General features: G+C 43.3%; 1 protein-coding gene across 1 annotated transcript in view; it reads right to left on the bottom strand.

Annotated features, from left to right (window-relative positions):
- BST1 (bone marrow stromal cell antigen 1) overlaps positions 1-4,766 on the bottom strand; it is a 32,399-nt gene extending 27,633 nt beyond the window's left edge. Inside the window, exon 1 of the mRNA XM_050791663.1 lies at positions 4,259-4,766. Within this exon, the coding sequence (XP_050647620.1) occupies positions 4,259-4,437 (179 nt within the window). The 5' untranslated portion in view covers positions 4,438-4,766. The remainder of the gene's footprint in view (positions 1-4,258) is intronic.
- Positions 4,767-18,899: the final 14,133 nt, after the last annotated feature.

An 18,899-nucleotide genomic window follows, 5' to 3' on the forward strand; every position in this document is an offset into this window, starting at 1 on the left:
CAAGTTGGGAAGAACACACACATGCACATCACGATGTAATGTGAAGTATTTCCATTTCTCTAAGAGCTCTACAAGAGATTTTGTCATATAGTGACTCTGTGGAAGTAGGCTTACAAAAAAGACAACAAATTATCACGGCTCAGGTGACAGATTCAGAAATCTGACACTGGAATTGCCTCTCAGAAGGCACTGCACAGATTTCTCAGAGCTAAGGAATACAGCCTTGCCCCCAGGCTCACAAAGACGAGTAGAAATGGCACCTAGCAGGAGGTGACAATTTCAGTCAACTATACAGCAGGTGCCTCTTCATTTAGAACTAACAGTGGGGGCAGTCTCATTGTTCAGGTCCACTGTGGACCTCGGGGACCAGGTGAGGCCAGGCCAGGCCAGCCAGCAGGATGTGTGATGTTAGGAGGGAGGTCCAACGCTGCAAGAGGCTTCCACCCCTGGCAAAGCAGGTGCACCCTCCAGTGCCAGCCCCTCTTGAGGTCCATCCTAGTTTTCAAAAAATATTTCCCACGGCATTTGTGACTATCTGTTTCTCATACTGGGTGGTGTGTAACACAGGTGGTTCTTATATTATTCTCTGCTGTTTTTTATTTGCCTGAAATGTGTGACAGTAAAAACGATCAGCACAAGAAAGACATCGCAAACACAAGAAAAGGGGGGCCCACAGAAGGAACAAAAATCAGTAAGAAATGCAGCGCTGGTAAGAAAGACCCAAACTTCAGAAATCCTCCAGATTTAGGGGTTCTGAAATTTGAATTCCGGAAGGACTGGACTCAAGGAATTCAACCTGAGACCACATTCTGGGTTCTGAGGGCTCAGACCGAACATCTGCTGGGTGGCAATGGGCTGTTACCCAGTTCACCTCTACCCCACCCTCACTTCTAGAGGGATACCTCTCCACCCTCCTTCACACTCACACACACATACACCCCACACCTCTAGACCACACACACATCCCTCACCTCCAGACCACACACACACACACACACACACCGCTCACCTCTAGACTACACATACACATCCCCCTCACCTCTAGAATAAACACACACATATCTCACCTCTAGAACACACACACACCCCCTCACCTCTAGAACACACACACACACCCCTCACCTCTAGAACAAATACACATCTCACCTCTAAAACACCTCTCACCTCTAGAACACACACACCCCCCTCACACCTCTAGAACATACACCCCTCACCTCTAGAACACACACACACACATCTCACCTCTAGAACACACACCCCTCACCTCTAGAACACACACACACACCCCTCACCTCTAGAACACACACACACCCCTCACCTCTAGAACAAACACGTACCCCCTCACCTCTAGAACACACACACACCCCTCACCTCTAGAATACACACACACACCCCTCACCTCTAGAACAAATACACATCTCACCTCTAAAACACCTCTCACCTCTAGAACACACACACCCCCCCAACTCTAGAACATACACCCCTCACCTCTAGAACACACACACACACATCTCACCTCTAGAACACACACCCCTCACCTCTAGAACACACACACACCCCTCACCTCTAGAACAAACACGTACCCCCCTCACCTCTAGAACACACACACAGCCCTCACCTCTAGAACACACACACCCCCCCCTCACCTCTAGAACACACACCCCCTCACCTCTAGAACACACACACACTCCTCACCTCTAGAACACACACACACCCCTCACCTCTAGAATACACACACACACCTCCCTCACCTCTAGAACACACACCCCTTACCTCTAGAACACACACACACATCCCTCACCTCTAGAACACACACACACATCTCACCTCTAGAACACACACCCCTCACCTCTGGAATACACACACACACCCCTCACCTCTAGAACACACACACCTCTCACCTCTAGAACACACACACACACACCTCACCTCTAGAACACACACACACCCCTCACCTCTAGAACACACACACCCCCTTCACCTCTAGAACACACACACATCTCACCTCTAGAACACACACCCCTCACCTCTAGAACACACACACCTCCCTCACCTCTAGAACGCACACAGTCTCCTTACCTCTAGAATACACACACACCCCTCACCTCTAGAACACACACACACACACACACACACACACACACTGATATGGTTAGACTTTGTGTCCCCAACAAAATCTCATCTTGAATTGTAATCTCGATAATCCCTAGGTGTCTAGGGAGAGACCAGATGGTAGGTAATTGAATCATGATTGTGGTTTCCCCCATGCTGTTCTCTTGATAGTGAGTGAGTCTCACAAGATATGATGGTTTTATAAGTGTCTGGCATTTGCCCCTACTTGCACTCGCTCTATCCTCCCGTCCTGTGAAGAAGGCGCCTGCTTCTCCTTTGCCTTGACTTTCGCCATGGTTGTAAGTTTCCTGAGGCCTCCCCAGCAATAAGGAACTGTGAGTCAATTAAACCTCTTTCCTGTATAAATTACCCAGTCTGTGGTATTTCTTCATAGCAGTGTGAAAACAGACTAATACACAGACACACCCCTCACTGCTAGAACACATGCACACCCCCCTCACCTCTAGAATACACACACACCCCCCCTCATCTCTAGAACACATGCACACATACCCCTCACCTCTAGAACACACACACACACCTCACCTCTAGAACACACGCACACACACCCCTCACCTCTAGAACAAACACACACCCCTCACCTCTAGAACATACACACACACCCCCTTCACTTCTAGAACACACACACACACCTCACCTCTAGAACACACACACATCCCTAACCTCTAGAACACACACACACATCCCTCACCTCTAGAACACACACACACACACCCTTCACCTCTAGAACACACACACACACACACCCTTCACCTCTAGAACACACGCACACACATCCCTCACCTCTAGAACACACACACATCCCTCACCTCTAGAACACACACACACCCCTCACCTCTAGAACACACATACCCCTCACCTCTAGAACACACACACATCTCACCTCTAGAACACACACCCCTCACCTCTAGAACACACACACACACACCCCTCACCTCTATAGTGCACACATACACCCCTCACCTCTAGAACGCACGTGCACACACCCCTCACCTCTAGAACACACACATGCATACTTCACTTCTAGAACACACACACACACACCTCACCTCCAGAACACACACACGCACACACCCCTCACCTCTAGAACACACACACCTCTAGAGTGCACGTGCACACACACACCCCTCACCTCTAGAACACACACACCTCACCTCTAGAACACATGCACACACCCTTCACCTCTAGAACACAAACATACACCTCTCACCTCTAGAACACACATGCACACCCCTCACCTCTAAAGCACACACACGCACTCCTTACTTCTAGAACACAGACAAACCCCTCACCTCTAGAGCACACACATACCCCTCACTTCTAGAACACACACACACACTTCACCTCTAGAACACATGCACGCACCCCTCACCTCTAGAAAACACACACACCCCTCACCACTAGAGTGCACACACACACCCCTCACTAGTAGAGCACATACACACACCCCTCACTTCTAGAACACACACACACACTTCACCTCTAGAACACACGCACGCACCCCTCACCTCTAGAACACACACACACACCCCTCACCTCTAAAGCACACACACACATCCCTCACTTCTAGAACACACACACACCCCTCACTTCCAGAACACACGTGCACACACACACCCCTCACCTCTAGAGCACACACACACAAGCCCTCACCTCTAGAGCACACACACACACAGCCCTCACCCCTAGAACACACACACATCCCTCACTTCTAGAGCACACACACACACACACCCCTCACCTCTAGAACACACAAACACCCCCTCACTTCTAGAACACACGCACACACACACCCGTCACCTCTAGAGCACACACACACAAACCCTCACCTCTAGAGCAGACACACACACACACCCCTCACCTCTAGAACACACACACACACACACTCCTCATCTCTAGACCCCGCACAGCGCACCCCTCACCTGCAGACACACTTCACAGTCCCCTCCTCACTTGCCCGCATCCTTCAGGACCATCACTGTCTCCACACTCACCTCTCCCCTCAAGGCCTCTCTCATTGTCCCCTCACCCCGACCTTTAGCTCCAGTATTCCCCTCCCCAGGCCCTCTTCACTGTCGCCTCTTCCCGCCCCCCGCTTCCCTTCCCACCCGGCCCGCGGCCTCACCGCTGCTCCGAGCTCAGCAGTGCGCGGTACTCGGCGCAGCGGCCCAGGAAGATGTCCCGCAGCTGTGGGCTGGTGCCTTCCCCGTGCCACGGCGAGGGCGCCCCGCCCTCAGCCAGCAGCGGCAGCAGCAGCAGCAGAAGCTGGAGCAGCCGCGAGACCGCGCACCCCCGGGCCGCCATTGGGGAACTTCGGTCCCTCCAGTCCCGTGCCTCCTCGACTCCCCTTCTCTGCTTCTACTAAAGCGGCTCCGCAAACTGATGCAGGGCGGGACTCTCGCTCGTAGGAGCGACTCTCGCTGGTCGGAGGAAAACCTTGCTGTTTTCCGTTTCCCGTTCCAGTCTATTTCAAGACTGAGCTTGGGGCTGGGCGCGGTGGCTCATGCCTGTAATCCCAGCACTTTGGGAGCCCGAGGCGGGCGGATCGCTTGAGTCTAGGAGATCGAGACAAACCTGAGTAACATATAGGTAACAAACCTCCTCTGTACAAAAAATATAAAAATTAGCCGGTCTTGGTGGTGCGCACCTGTAGTCTCAGCTACCTGCGAGGTTGAGATGGGAGGAGGCTTGACCCCAGGGAATCGAGGCTGCAGCGAGCAGTGATGGCACCACTGCACTCCAGCCCTGGGCGACAGAGTGACACCCTGTTTAAAAAAGTAATAATAAATAAATAATAAAAATTAAAAAATAAAAAAAGTGAGCTTGGAACATCACCCAGAACAGGACCGGTGCACTGTGGCCCAGGCTAATCTTGACCGGTGTCCTCCGGGAGGGAGCCCCAAAGAAGCTGCGAGGTTGGAGGAGAGGTGAGGAGAGGTGAGTCATCATAGAAGAAAGACTTTTCTGGCTCCAAAGGACAACAACTTTGACAGATGCCCTCTTTCACACCAACCAATAAGTGGTTTCTGTTTGTTTTCAGGAAATAATAACCACAATAACGTGCCAAGCACTTTGCAAGTATAATATTCATTGCTTTCCGCAACACCCTTCCTAGCTAAGTTTATAATTATTCTCGCTTTAGCAATGTTTAAACTTAGGGAAGTTAAGCATGTTCGGCCCTCCAGATTTGCGGATTCATCATCCAAATTCAACTAACCACGGATGAGAAACATTTGAGGAAAAAAAGAATGCTTGCCTCTGTACTGAACATGTACGGACTTTTTTTCCTTGTCATAATTCCCTAAATAATACAATGTAACAACTACTTATGTAACAATTACATGGTACTTGATATTATAAGGAATCTGAAGATGATGTGAATTATAGGAGAGGATGTGCAAATACCGTACTACACCATTTAATATAAGGGCCTTGAGCATCTGTGGATTTTGCTGTCCAGGTCCTGGAACCAGTTCTCCATGGATACCTACTGCCCACTGTAACTTGTTAGAGGTCACAATCTCCCTTCCTGATAGATGCAAAATCCTGGAGACAGTCAGTTTAAGAGAGCCAGTATTAATAGAATACCACGTGGAGGCCCAAGTCCTCAATTCTTAAAGTAATGACAGCAGTGAACTTTGAGTGCCTGGCAAGCACTTGATAAACACAAGGGAGGACAGAACAGGTGTTCTGTACTGTTTTATTTGAATCTCTTTCTTTCTATAACCAAAATCTGCTTTCTCCTGTTCAGTTCCTCCTTAAGTTAAATCCACTTTCCAGAGGTAAGCATTTTTAATCCTTTCAAGTTTTGTTCCTGGTGTTTACTTCCATATTTCTAAATAACATGTGTGAACACCCAAAATTTGAGACAGGTCTCAGTTAATTTAGAAAGTTTATTTTACCAAGATTGAGGATGCTTGTCCATGACACAGCCTCAGGAGGTCCTGACAACATGTGCCCAAGGTGCTCAGGGCACAGCTTGGTTTTACACATTTTAGGGAGACATGAGACATCAATCAATGTATGTTAAGAAGTACATTGGTTCCATCCAGAAAGGCAGGGACAACTTGAAGCAGGGAGGGGGCTTCCAGGTCTCAGGTAGGTAAGAGACAAATGGTTGCCTTCTTTTGAGTTTCTGATAAACCTTTCCAAAGGAGGCCATCAGACTATGCATATATCTCAGTGAGCAGCTGAATGACTTTGAATAGAATGTGAGGCAGGTTTGCCCTGAGCAGTTCCCAGCCTGACTTTTCCCTTTAGTTTAGTAATTTTGGAAACCCAAGATTTTCCTTTCATGCATCCCTGGTATGGCTTGTCCCACCAAATCTCATGTTAAATTGTAATCCCCACTGTTGGAGGTAAGGCCTGGTGGGAGGTGATTTGATCATGGGGATGGGTTTCTCATGAATAGTCTAGCACCATCCCCTTGGTGCTGTTCTCATGATAGTGAGTGAGATCTGGTTGCTTTAAACTGTGTAGCACTGGCAGGGCACCTTGGCTCACGCCTGTAATCCCAGCACTTTTGGAGTCCGGTGCCAGGGGGGTGGGTGGGAATCATGAGGTCAAGGGATTGAGACCATCCTGGCCAACATGGTGAAACCCATCTCTACTAAAAATACAAAAATTATCTGGGTGTGGTGGCATGTGCCTGTAATCCCAGCTATTCCGGAGGCTGAGACAGGAGAATCGCTTGAACCTGGGAGGTGGAGGGTACAGTGAGCTGAGATATCACCACTGCACTCCAGCCTGGTGACAGAGTGAGACTCCGTCTCAAAAAAAAAGGGGGGGGGGTAGCACCTCCTCCCTCTCTCTCTTGCTCCCTTTGGCCACCATGTAAGACCCCTCACTCCCTCTTTGCCTTCCACCACATTTGGAAACTTCCTGAAGCCTCTCCAGATGTAGAAGCCACTGTGCTTCCTGTACAGCCTGCAGAACTGTGAGCCAATTAAACCTCTTTTTCTTATAAATTACCAGTTTCAGGTATCTATAGCAATGCAAGAACAGACTAATACAATGCCTATATGCTATTTTTTGATGTTTCTGTTTGGGACATTATTCTGTTTGGGACGTTATTACATTTTATTTGTTGTAAACCTCTTGTTTACCCTGGAGGTAATCATTATCTAGAAAGTAACTAGCTTGCTTTCAATATTACAGGCTCATAGGCAGAAGGGACTTGTGTTGTCTCAGATGGAACTTTGAACTGTGGACTTTTGGGCTAATGTTGAAATGAGTTAAGAATTTGAGGGACTGTTGAGAAGGCATGATTGGTTTGGAAATGTGAGGACATGAGATTTGGAGGGGCCAGGGGTGGAGTGATATGGTTTGGCTGTGTCCCCACCCAAATCTCATATTGAACTGTAGCTCCCAGAATTCCCACGAGTTGTGGGAGAGAGCTGGGTGGGGGTAATTGATTCATGGGGGCTGGTCTTTCCCGTGCTATTCTTGTGATAGTGAATAAGTCTCACAAGATCTGATGGGTTTATCAGGGGTTTCCACTTTTGCTTCTTTCTCATTTTCCTCTTGCTGCTGCCATGCAAGAAGTGCCTTTCACCTCATGCCATGATTCTGAGGCCTCCCCACCCATGCAGAACTGTAAGTCAAATTAACCCTCTTTTTTTTTTTTTTTTTTTTTGAGACTGAGTTGCTCTGTGGCCCAGGTGGTGCGATCTCAGCTCACAGCAAGCTCTGCCTCCCAGGTTCACACCATTATCCTGCCTCAGCCTCCTGAGTAGCTGGGACTACAGGCACCCGTCACCATGCCCAGCTAATTTTTTCTATTTTTAGTAGAGATGGGTTTTCACCATGTTAGCCAGGATGGTCTCGATCTCCTGACCTAGTGATCTGCCCGCCTCGGCCTCCCAAAGTGCTGGGATTACAGGCATGAGCCACCGCACCCAGCCCAATTAACCTTCTTTTTGTTCCCAGTTTCAGGTATGTCTTTATGAGCATCATGAAAACAAACTAATACAACTAGATCTCACATCCTCCTCTTTCTTGTTTTATGGAGCACATCTTCCAATAGCTTCTTGAGAAGATACATAGGGACTAAACTTTCTGATATTTTTGCATAAAAATTCGAAATATCATTATTCTACCTTCATACTTAATTGAGAATTTGGTTGGGTTTCTGAGATTTTTGCATAAGAATTCAAAGTATCATTATTCTAACCTCACATTTGATTGAGAATTTGGTTGGGAAGATTTTTGCATTGGAAAGCATTTCCCTTCAAAAATTTGAAGACTGTGTTCCATTGTTTTCTGTGTTGCTGTTGAGAAATCTGAACCCATTTTCCTATTCCTGTTTATTTGACCTTTTTTTTTGGTTGTTTGCTTTTTTTGTTCTTTGGGCTGTTTTTTTCCATCTGAAAGTTTTCAGAATTTCCTTCTATTCTTAGGAGTATGAAATTTCAGAGATGAACTTGGGCAAAGGTAGTTGTTTTTCATTGTACTGGATAATCCATGAGCCCTTTTAACCTGCAAACTCATGTCTTTAAACACTGAGATATTTTGTCAATTTTTTTGGTAATTTTCCCTCCTCCAAATTTGTTTTCTTTTTCTGAAATTCCTATTACTCATATAGGAATGATTTCCTTGTTAGATTTCCTAGTCCCTAATTTTCTATATTTTCCCCTTCTATTTTTTATTTACTTTGTCTTCTTATGCTTTCTTGAATATAAATTTATCATTATCTTCCAACTTCTCTACTGTTTTTTTATTTATACTATATCTATATATCTATATATACATATATACAGTTGTGTTCTACCTGTTCAGGTCTTTTTGCTTTTTATAATCTTCTCTTGCTGTTTTGTGAATATTTCTGAAGCTTTTATTACAGATGTAGGTTTTTCATTTTTCTTTTAAATTTTCTTCTGCCAACGTCTGTTTCCTTTGAATGCCATATTTCCATTTTGGTGACTGACTTTAATGTGAGAAGTTTCCCTCAAATAAACTGATGACTTTTGGCTGATTATTTTTACAAACACAGAAAAATATAAGGAACTGTATCAGTTCATTGTCACACTGCTGATAAAGACATACCCAAGACTGGGTAATTTATAAAGAAAAAGAGGTTTAATGGACTCACAGTTCCACATAGCTAGGGAGGCCTCATGATCATGGCAGAAGGCAAAAGGCACGTCTTACCTGGCAGCAGGCAAGAGAGAGCTTGCGCAGGGGAACTCCTCTTTATAAAACCATCAGATCTTGTGAAACTTATTCACTATTATGAAAATGGGAAATACCCACCCCCATGATTCAATTACCTCCCACCGAGTCCCTCACATGACATGAGGGAATTGTGGGAACTACAATTCAAGATGAGATTTGGGTGGGGAAAGAGCCATACCATATCAGGCACTAATCAGAAGCAGGCTCAAGGCACATGGTTAGAATTTATCAAAGGGTGGGCTGCCCTGTAGGATTAACATACTGCACTTTATCACTAAGAGATTCCTGTCATTTTCTCTTTGACAGTCCATTTTTCCAGAGAGTAATATTCCTATTTTTTTTTTTTTTTTGAGACGGAGTCTCGTTCTGTTGTCCAGGCTGGCGTGGAGTGGTGTGATCTCGGCTCACTGCAAACTCCACCTCCTGGGTTCACACCATTCTCCTGCCTCAGCCTCCTGAGTAGCTGGGACTACAAGTGCCCACCAACACACCTGGCTAAATTTTTGTATTTTTTGTAGAGACAGGGATTCACTGTGTTAGCCAGGATGGTCTCGATCTCCTGACCTCGTGATCCACCTGCCTCGGTCTCCCAAAGTGCTGGGATTACAGGCATGAGCCACTGTGCCCAGCCTAATATTCCTATTTTCTACCTGGAAGGATATAAGCCTGGATGCTAGCAATGTGGAGCTGAGTGGGAGAAGGTGGACGGAGGAATCTCACTATTCAGTATAAAGATTTTCACTTATCCCTCCTCTCTCACCACATTTTTAGTAGAAGCTCTGGCCTCAGCAATGCCTGGTACCCCACAACCTAGAATCTTTGGTTCATTCTTCAGGAAATATATTGCTGCATAGGATTAGGGAGGGCATTCTTGGACTTACAACTACTTTTTTGACTTCCAGCCCTACATTCACTCCCACTTCCATCTTAGTGACAGACTGTTCTTCCAATTCCTCTTTCTTTTGAGGGTTCATGGTATCAAACAACTTTCTTCACAGCTTACATTCTCTTTCCCCACTAGCCAGCTGAGGTTTCATCCTTCACTGGCCAACTAAATTGTTACCCCTTCTTCATTTTCTTTCCATCATCCCAAATTCTGTTCCTGACAACTCCTCTTCTTTTCTCTTTTCCCTCATGGTTTACTCCTTTTTCATTTTGTTCATATTCATGTTGTTTATTGTAATGGGGGATGAGTTTTTTTTGAGGGAAGAAGTCTTTCATACCTCACAAACCCTCAAAACATGACTTTATCTTGATGTGTGAGGCAACAGGAAACATACAGCACTACTTTTGAAGTATCCATGCATCTGTCTGTCTATCTATCTGTCTAATCTGAATCTAGCAAACCTTCAGATTTAACTACAGTTTTCAGGAAATATAGGGGATAGAGGGATATGTTAAATGATACTACAGGCAGCCATGCACTGAAACTGGCTGACAATATTTGACAGATACATTTTCAAAAATCTGTAAGCCATTTGTTAAACACAGTCATAATTAAAAATTAAATTATATAAACCTATAACAAAATAAATTATATTAAAAGCAGGCTGGGTGCGGTGGCTCACGCCTGTAATCCCAGCACTTTGGGAGGCTGAGGCAGGTGGATCACAAGGTCAGGATATTGAGACCATCCTGGCTAACATGGTGAAACCCCATCTCCACAAAAAATACAAAAAATTAGCTGGGTGTGGTGGCTGGCAACTGTAGTCCCAGCTACTTGAGAGGCTGAGGCAGGAGAATGGTGTGAACCTGGGAGGCAGAGCTTGCAGTAAGCTGAGACCATGCCACTGCACTCCAGCCTGGACTACAAAGCGAGACTCTGTCTCAATAAATAAATAAATAAAAGCAAAAGTAATAAACATCCAAAATACATAACTTCTTAATTATTTTACTACATGTTGCTGCTATTTATGCTCTTGGGGATATTTATATCTATTTCATTTTTACAGTAGAAATATTACGTAAAGTTGTGCTACTACACATCTTTTCCCAATTCTGCATTCAGTGGCATCATGTTGGCAGCTTGAAATCACTATGGTGGTAGTATTTACATCAAGAAAACCAGAAAATACTACAAAGCAGAGCCCATTCACCCTATCTCAACCCTACCCAGAAATATTATTATATAATTACTAGCACAGCACTGACTGCAGGTATTGTAATTAGCAAAATCCAGAATGTAGAAAATCTTTCAGAACAAATGATTCACTTTCTTCAATAATTAAATGTAAAGAAAAAGGAGGGAAACCTAAAGGTTTAAAATATGTATGTAAAATATGTAAAATAATTTTACAGATTAAAATTATCTTTTAATCTGTAATTAAAAGATAATTACAAGACTAAATAAATGCATTTTGTGAAGTTTGTTTAAATACTAACTTAAACAAACTGTAAAAAAAAATTATGACACAACCAATGAATTTGAATTTTAGACAGTCTAAATATTCAGTAACCAATGTTAAGTTTTTCTAGTTATAATAATGATATTATGGTATTGTGGTTTTAAAATAGTGCTTATCTTTTAGAAATACATACTGAAACATTTACAGATGGAATTAGGTCTGGGATTAGCTTCAAAATAATCTAGGAAAGGGGAGAATGGTAAGGAATTGTGATATAGATAAATCAAGATTGGCCTTGCATTGATGTTTATCATTATTGGTTGAAAGGTATATGAGAGTTGATTATAAAATTCTTTCTACTATTATATATGTTTGAGATTCTCCCTAATAGAAGGTTTTTGGACTTTTAAGGTAGGTATTTCATATCCTTTAATTCAACCATTTTATTGAAATAAAACAAACATACTGAAAAGTACACAAATCTTAAATGGGTCAATGAATGTTCACAAAAAGAATAACCAGCACCCAGATCAAGAATGACATTCAATACACATACACTGCAAATTACAAAACACTGCTCAGAGAATTGAGAGAACACTTTGGGAGCCTGAGGCGGGCAGATTACTTGAGGTGAGGAGTTCAAGACTAGCCTGGCCAACATGGTGAAACCCCATCTCTACTAAAAATACAAAAATTAGCTGGGTGTGGTGGCACACACCTATAGTCCCAGCTACTTGGGAGGCTGAGGCAGGAGAATCGCTTGAACCCATGAGACCAAGGTTGCAGTGAGCTGAGATCACACCACTGCAGTCTAGCCTGGGTGACACAGTGAGACCCTGTCTCTAAAAAAAAAAAAAAAAGAAAGAGAGAGAGAGAGAAAGAATTGAGGGAAGACTTGACTACTTTGAGAGATATATCACTTTCATGGATTGGGAGACTCAATACTGTTACAATGTAAAGTTTCTCCATATTGATCTTTAGATTCAGTGCAATTCCAATCAAAATCCCAAATATTTTTTTAAAAAATAGAAATTGAAAAGCACATTTAAAAAATTACATGGGGGGGCATGCCCAAGATGGCCGAATAGGAACAGCTCCAGCCTCCAGCTGCCAGCATGAACAACACAGAAGACAGGTGATTTCTGCATTTTCAACTGAGGTACCGGGTTCATCTCACTGGGGCGTGTCGGACAGTTGACGCTGGTCCACAGGTGCAGCCCAATCAGCAAGAGCTGAAGCAGGGTGAGGCATCGCCTCACATGGGAAGCACAAGGGGGAAGGGAATTCCTTTTCCTAGCCAAAGGAAATTGAGACACACAACACCTGGAAAATCCGGTAACTCCCACCCTAATACTGCGCTTTACCAAGGGTCTTGGCAAACGGCACACCAGGAGATTATATCCCACACCTGACCCAGAGGGTCCCACGCCCTTGGAACCTCCCTCATTGCTAGCACAGCAGTCTGAGATCTAACTGCAAGGCTGCAGTGATGCTGGGGGAGGGATGCCCGCCATTGCTGAGGCTTAAGTAGGTAAACAAACCCACCAGGAAGCTTGAATTGGGTGGAGCCCACCACAGCTCAAGGAGGCCGGCCTGCCTCTGTAGACTCCTCCACTGGGGACAGGTCATAGCTAAACAAAAAGCAGCAGAAACCTCGGCAGAGGTAAATGCCCCTGTCTGACAGCTTTGAAGAGAGCAGTGGATCTCCCAGCATGGAGGCTGAGATCTGAGAACAGACAGACTGCCTGCTCAAGTGGGTCCCTGACCCCTGAGTAGCCTAACTGGGAGACATCCCCGACTAGGTGCAGACTGACACCTCACACCTCACATGGCAGGGTACACCCCTGAGACCAAGCTTCCAGAGCAAGAATCAGACAGCAACACTTGCTGTTCAGCAATATTATATCTTCTGCAGCCTCCGCTGCTGATACTCAGGCAAACAGGGTCTGGAGTGGATCTCAAGCAAACTCCAACAGACCTACAGCTGAGGGTCCTGATTGTTAGAAGGAAAACTAGCAAACAGAAAGGACACCCACACCAAAACCCCATCAGTACATCACCATCATCAAAGACCAAAGGCAGATAAAACCACAAAGATGGGGGAAAAGCAATGCAGAAAAGCTGGAAATTCAAAAAATCAGAGCGCATCTCCCCCTCCAAAGGAACTCAGCTCATTGCCAGCAACGGAACAAAGCTGGACGGAGAATGACTTTGACGAGTTGAGAGAAGAAGGCTTCAGTCGATCAAACTTCTCAGAGCTAAAGGAGGAACTACGTAACCAGTGCAAAGAAACTAAAAACCTTGAAAAAACATTTGATGAATGGCTAACTAGAATAACCAATGTAGAGAATTCCTTAAAAGAACTGATAGAGATGAAAACCATAACACTAGAACTATGTGACAAATGCACAAGCTTCAGTAACCGACTCGATCATCTGGAAGAAAGAGTATCAGCGATTGAAGATCAAATGAATGAAATGAAGTGAGAAAAGAAGTGTAGAGAAGAAAGACTAAAAAGAAATGAACAAAGCCTCGAAGAAATATGGGATTATGTGAAAAGACCAAATATACGTCTGATTGGTGTGCCTGAAAGTGACGGGGAAAATGGAACCAAGTTGGAAAACACTCTGCAGGATATCATCCAGGAGAACTTCCCCAACCTAGTAAGGCAGGCCAATATTCAAATTCAGGAAATACAGAGAATGCCACAAAGGTACTCCTCGAGAAGAGCAGCTCCAAGACACATAATTGTCAGATTCACCAAAGTTGAAATGAAGGAAAAAATGTTAAGGGCAGCCAGAGAGAAAGGTCGGGTTACCCACAACGGGAAGCCCATCAGACTAACAGCAGATCTCTCGGCAGAAACTCTACAAGCCAGAAGAGAGTGGGGGCCAATATTCAATATTCTTAAAGAAAAGAATTTTCAACTCAGAATTTCATATCCAGCTAAACTAAGTTTCATAAGTGAAGGAGAAATAAAATCCTTTACAGACAAGCAAATGCTTAGAGATTTTGTCACCACCAGGCCTGCCCTACAAGAGACCCTGAAGGAAGCACTAAACATGGAAAGTAACAACGGTACCAGCCATTGCAAAAACATGTCAAAATGTAAAGTCCATCGATGCTAGAAAGAAACCGCATCAACTAGCAAGCAAAATAACTAGCTAATATCATAATGACAGGATCAAGTTCACACATAACAATATTAACCTTAAATGTACACGGACTAAATGGTTCAATTAAAAGACATAGGCTGGCAAACTGGATAGTCAAGACCCATCAGTTTGCTGTATTCAGGAGACCCATCTCACATGCAGAGACACACATAGGCTCAAAATAAAGGGATGGAGGAAGATCTACCACGCAAATGGAAAACAAAAAAAAAAGCAGGGGTTGCAATCCTAGTCTCTGATAAAACAGACTTTAAACCATCAAAGATCAAAAGAGACAAAGAAGGCCATTACATTATGGTAAAGGGATGAATTCATTAGGAAGAGCTAACTATCCTAAATATATATGCACCCAATACAGGAGCACCCAGATTCATAAAGCAAGCCCTTAGAGACATACAAAGAGACTTAGACTCCTATACAATAATAGTGGGAGACTTTAACACCTCACTGTCAACATTAGACAGATCAACCAGACAGAAAGTCAACAAGGATATCCAGGAATTGAACTCAACTCTGCACCAAGCAGACCTAATAGACATCTACAGAACTCTCCACCCCGAATCAAGAGACTATACATTCTTCTCAGCACCACATCACACTTATTCCAAAATTGACCACATAGTTGGAAGTAAAGCACTCCTCAGCAAATGTAAAAGAACAGAAATTATAACAAACGGTCTCTCAGACCACAGTGCAATCAAACTAGAACTCAGGACTAAGAAACTCAATCAAAACCGCTCAATTACATGGAAACTGAACAACCTGCTCCTGAATGACTACTGCGTACATAACAAAATGAAGGCAGAAATAAAGATGTTCTTTGAAACCAATGAGAACAAAGATACAACATACCAGAATCTCTGGGACACATTTCAAGTAGTGTGTAGAGGGAAATTTATAGCACTAAATGCCCACAAAAGAAAGCAGGAAAGATCTAAAATTGACACCCTAGCATCACAATTAAAAGAACTAGAGAAGCAAGAGCAAACACATTAAAAAGCTAGCAGAAGGCAAGAAATAACTAAGATCAGGGCAGAACTGAAGGAGATAGAGACACAAAAAACCCTCCAAAAAAATCAATGAATCCAGGAGCTGGTTTTTTGAAAAGATCAACAAAATTGATAGACCGCTAGCAAGACTAATGAAGAAGAAAAGAGAGAAGAATCAAATAGACGCAATAAAAAAGGATAAAGGGGAATCACCACCGACCCCATAGAAATACAAACTACCATCAGAGAATACTATAAACACCTCTATGCAAATAAACTAGAAAACCTAGAAGAAATGGATAATTTCCTGGACTCTCCCAAAGACTTATACTCTCCCAAGACTAAACCAGGAAGAAGTTGAATCCCTGAATAGACCAATAGCAGGCTCTGAAATTGAGGCAATAATTAATAGTCTACCAACCAAAAAAAGTCCAGGACCAGATAGATTCACAGCCGAATTCTACCAGAGGTACAAGGAGGAGTTGGTACCATTCCTTCTGAAATTATTCCAATCAATAGAAAAAGAGGGAATCCTCCCTAACTCATTTTATGAGGCCAACATCATCCTGATACCAAAGCCTGATAGAGATACAACAAAAAAAGAGAATTTTAGACCAATATCCCTGATGAACATCGATGCAAAAATCCTCAATAAAATACTGCCAAACCGAATCCAGCAGCACATCAAAAAGCTTATTCACCATGATCAAGTGCGCTTCATCCCTGGGTTGCAAGGCTGGTTCAACATACGCAAATCAATAAATGTAATCCAGCATATAAAGAGAACCAAAGACAAAAACCACATGATTATCTCAATAGATGCAGAAAAGGCCTTTGACAAAATTCAATAGCCCTTCATGCTAAAAACTCTCAATAAATTCGGTATTGATGGAACGTATCTCAAAATAATAAGAGCTATTTATGACAAAACCACAGCCAATATCATACTGAATGGGCAAAACTGGAAGCATTCCCTTTGAAAACTGGCACAAGACAGGGATGCCCTCTCTCACCACTGCTATTCAACATAGTGTTGGAAGTTCTGGCTAGGGCAATCAGGCAAGAGAAAGAAATAAAAGGTATTCAGTTAGGAAAAGAAGAAGTCAAATTGTCCCTGTTTGCAGATGACATGATTGTATATTTAGAAAACCACATTGTCTCAGCCCAGAATCTCCTTAAGCTGATAAGCAACTTCAGCAAAGTCTCAGGATACAAAATCAATGTGCAAAAATCACAAGCATTCTTATACACCAGTAACAAACAGAGAGCCAAATCATGAACGAACTCCCATTCACAATAGCTTCAAAGAGAATAAAATACCTAGGAATCCAACTTACAAGGGATGTAAAAGACCTCTTCAAAGAGAACTATAAACCACTGCTCAGTGAAATAAAAGAGGACACAAACAAATGGAAGAACATACCATGCTCATGGATAGGAAGAATCAATATTGTGAAAATGGCCATACTGCCCAAGGTAATTTATAGATTCAATGCCATCCCCATTAAGCTACCGATGACTTTCTTCACAGAATTGGAAAAAACTGCTTTAAAGTTCATAATGGAACCAAAAAAGACCCCACATTGCCAAGACAATCCTAAGCCAAAAGAACAAAGCTGGAGGCATCATGCTACCTGACTTCAAACTATACTACAAGGCTATAGTAACCAAAACAGCATGGTACTGGTACCAAAACAGAGATATAGGCCAATGGAACAGAACAGAGCCCTCAGAAATAATACCACACATCTACAGCCATCTGATCTTTGACAAACCTGAGAAAAACAAGAAATAGGGAAAAGATTCCCTATTTAATAAATGGTGCTGGGAAAATTGGCTAGCCATAAGTAGAAAGCTGAAACTGGATCTTTTTCTTACTCCTTATACGAAAATTAATTCAAGATGGATTAGAGACTTAAATGTTAGACCTAAAACCATAAAAACCCTAGAAGAAAACCTAGGTAATACCATTCAGGACATAGGTATGGGCAAGGACTTCATGTCTAAAACACCAAAAGCAATGGCAACAAAAGCCAAAATTGACAAATGGGATCTAATTAAACTAAAGAGCTTCTGCACAGCAAAAGAAACTACCATCAGAGCGAACAGGTAACCTACCGAATGGGAGAAAATTTTTGCAATCTACTCATCTGACAAAGGGCTAATATCCAGAACCTATAAACAACTCAATCAAATATACAAGAAAAAAATAAACAACCCCATCAAAAAGTGGGCAAAGGATATGAACAGGCACTTCTCAAAAGAAGATATTCATACAGCCAACAGACAATGAAAAAATGCTCATTATCACTCGCCATCAGAGAAATGCAAATCAAAACCACAATGAGATACCATCTCACACCAGTTAGAATTGCCAGTTAGAATGGCAATCATTAAAAAATCAGGAAACAACAGGTGCTGGAGAGGATGTGGAGAAATAGGAACACTTCTACACTGTTGGTGGGACTGTAAACTATTTCAACCATTGTGGAAAACAGTGTGGCAATTCCTCAACGATCTAGAACTAGAAATACCATTCGACCCAGCCATCCCATTACTGGGTATATACCCAAAGGATTATAAATCATGCTGCTATAAAGACACATGCACACGTATGTTTATTGCAGCACTATTCACAATAGCAAAGACTTGGAATCAACCCAAATGTCCATCAGTGACAGACTGGATTAAGAAAATGTGGCACATATACACCATGGAATTCTATGCAGCCATAAAAAAGGATGAGTTTGTGTCCTTTGTAGGAACATGGATGCAGCTGGAAACCATCATTCTCAGCAAACTATCGCAAGAACAGAAAACCAAATACCGTATGTTCTCACTCATAGTCATAGATGGGAATTGAACAATGAGATCACTTGGACACAGGAAGGGGAACATCACACACCGGGTCCTATTTGGGGAGGGGGGAGGGGGGTGGGATAGTATTAGGAGATATACCTAATGTAAATGACGAGTTAATGGGTGCAGCACACCAGCATGGCTCATGTATATATATGTAACAAACCTGCACGTTGTGCACATGTACCCTAGAACTTAAAGTATAATAATAAAAAAAAAATTACATG

The sequence above is a fragment of the Macaca thibetana genome, chromosome 5 (genome assembly GCF_024542745.1).
Source record: "Macaca thibetana thibetana isolate TM-01 chromosome 5, ASM2454274v1, whole genome shotgun sequence".
Classification (NCBI taxonomy): domain Eukaryota; kingdom Metazoa; phylum Chordata; class Mammalia; order Primates; family Cercopithecidae; genus Macaca; species Macaca thibetana.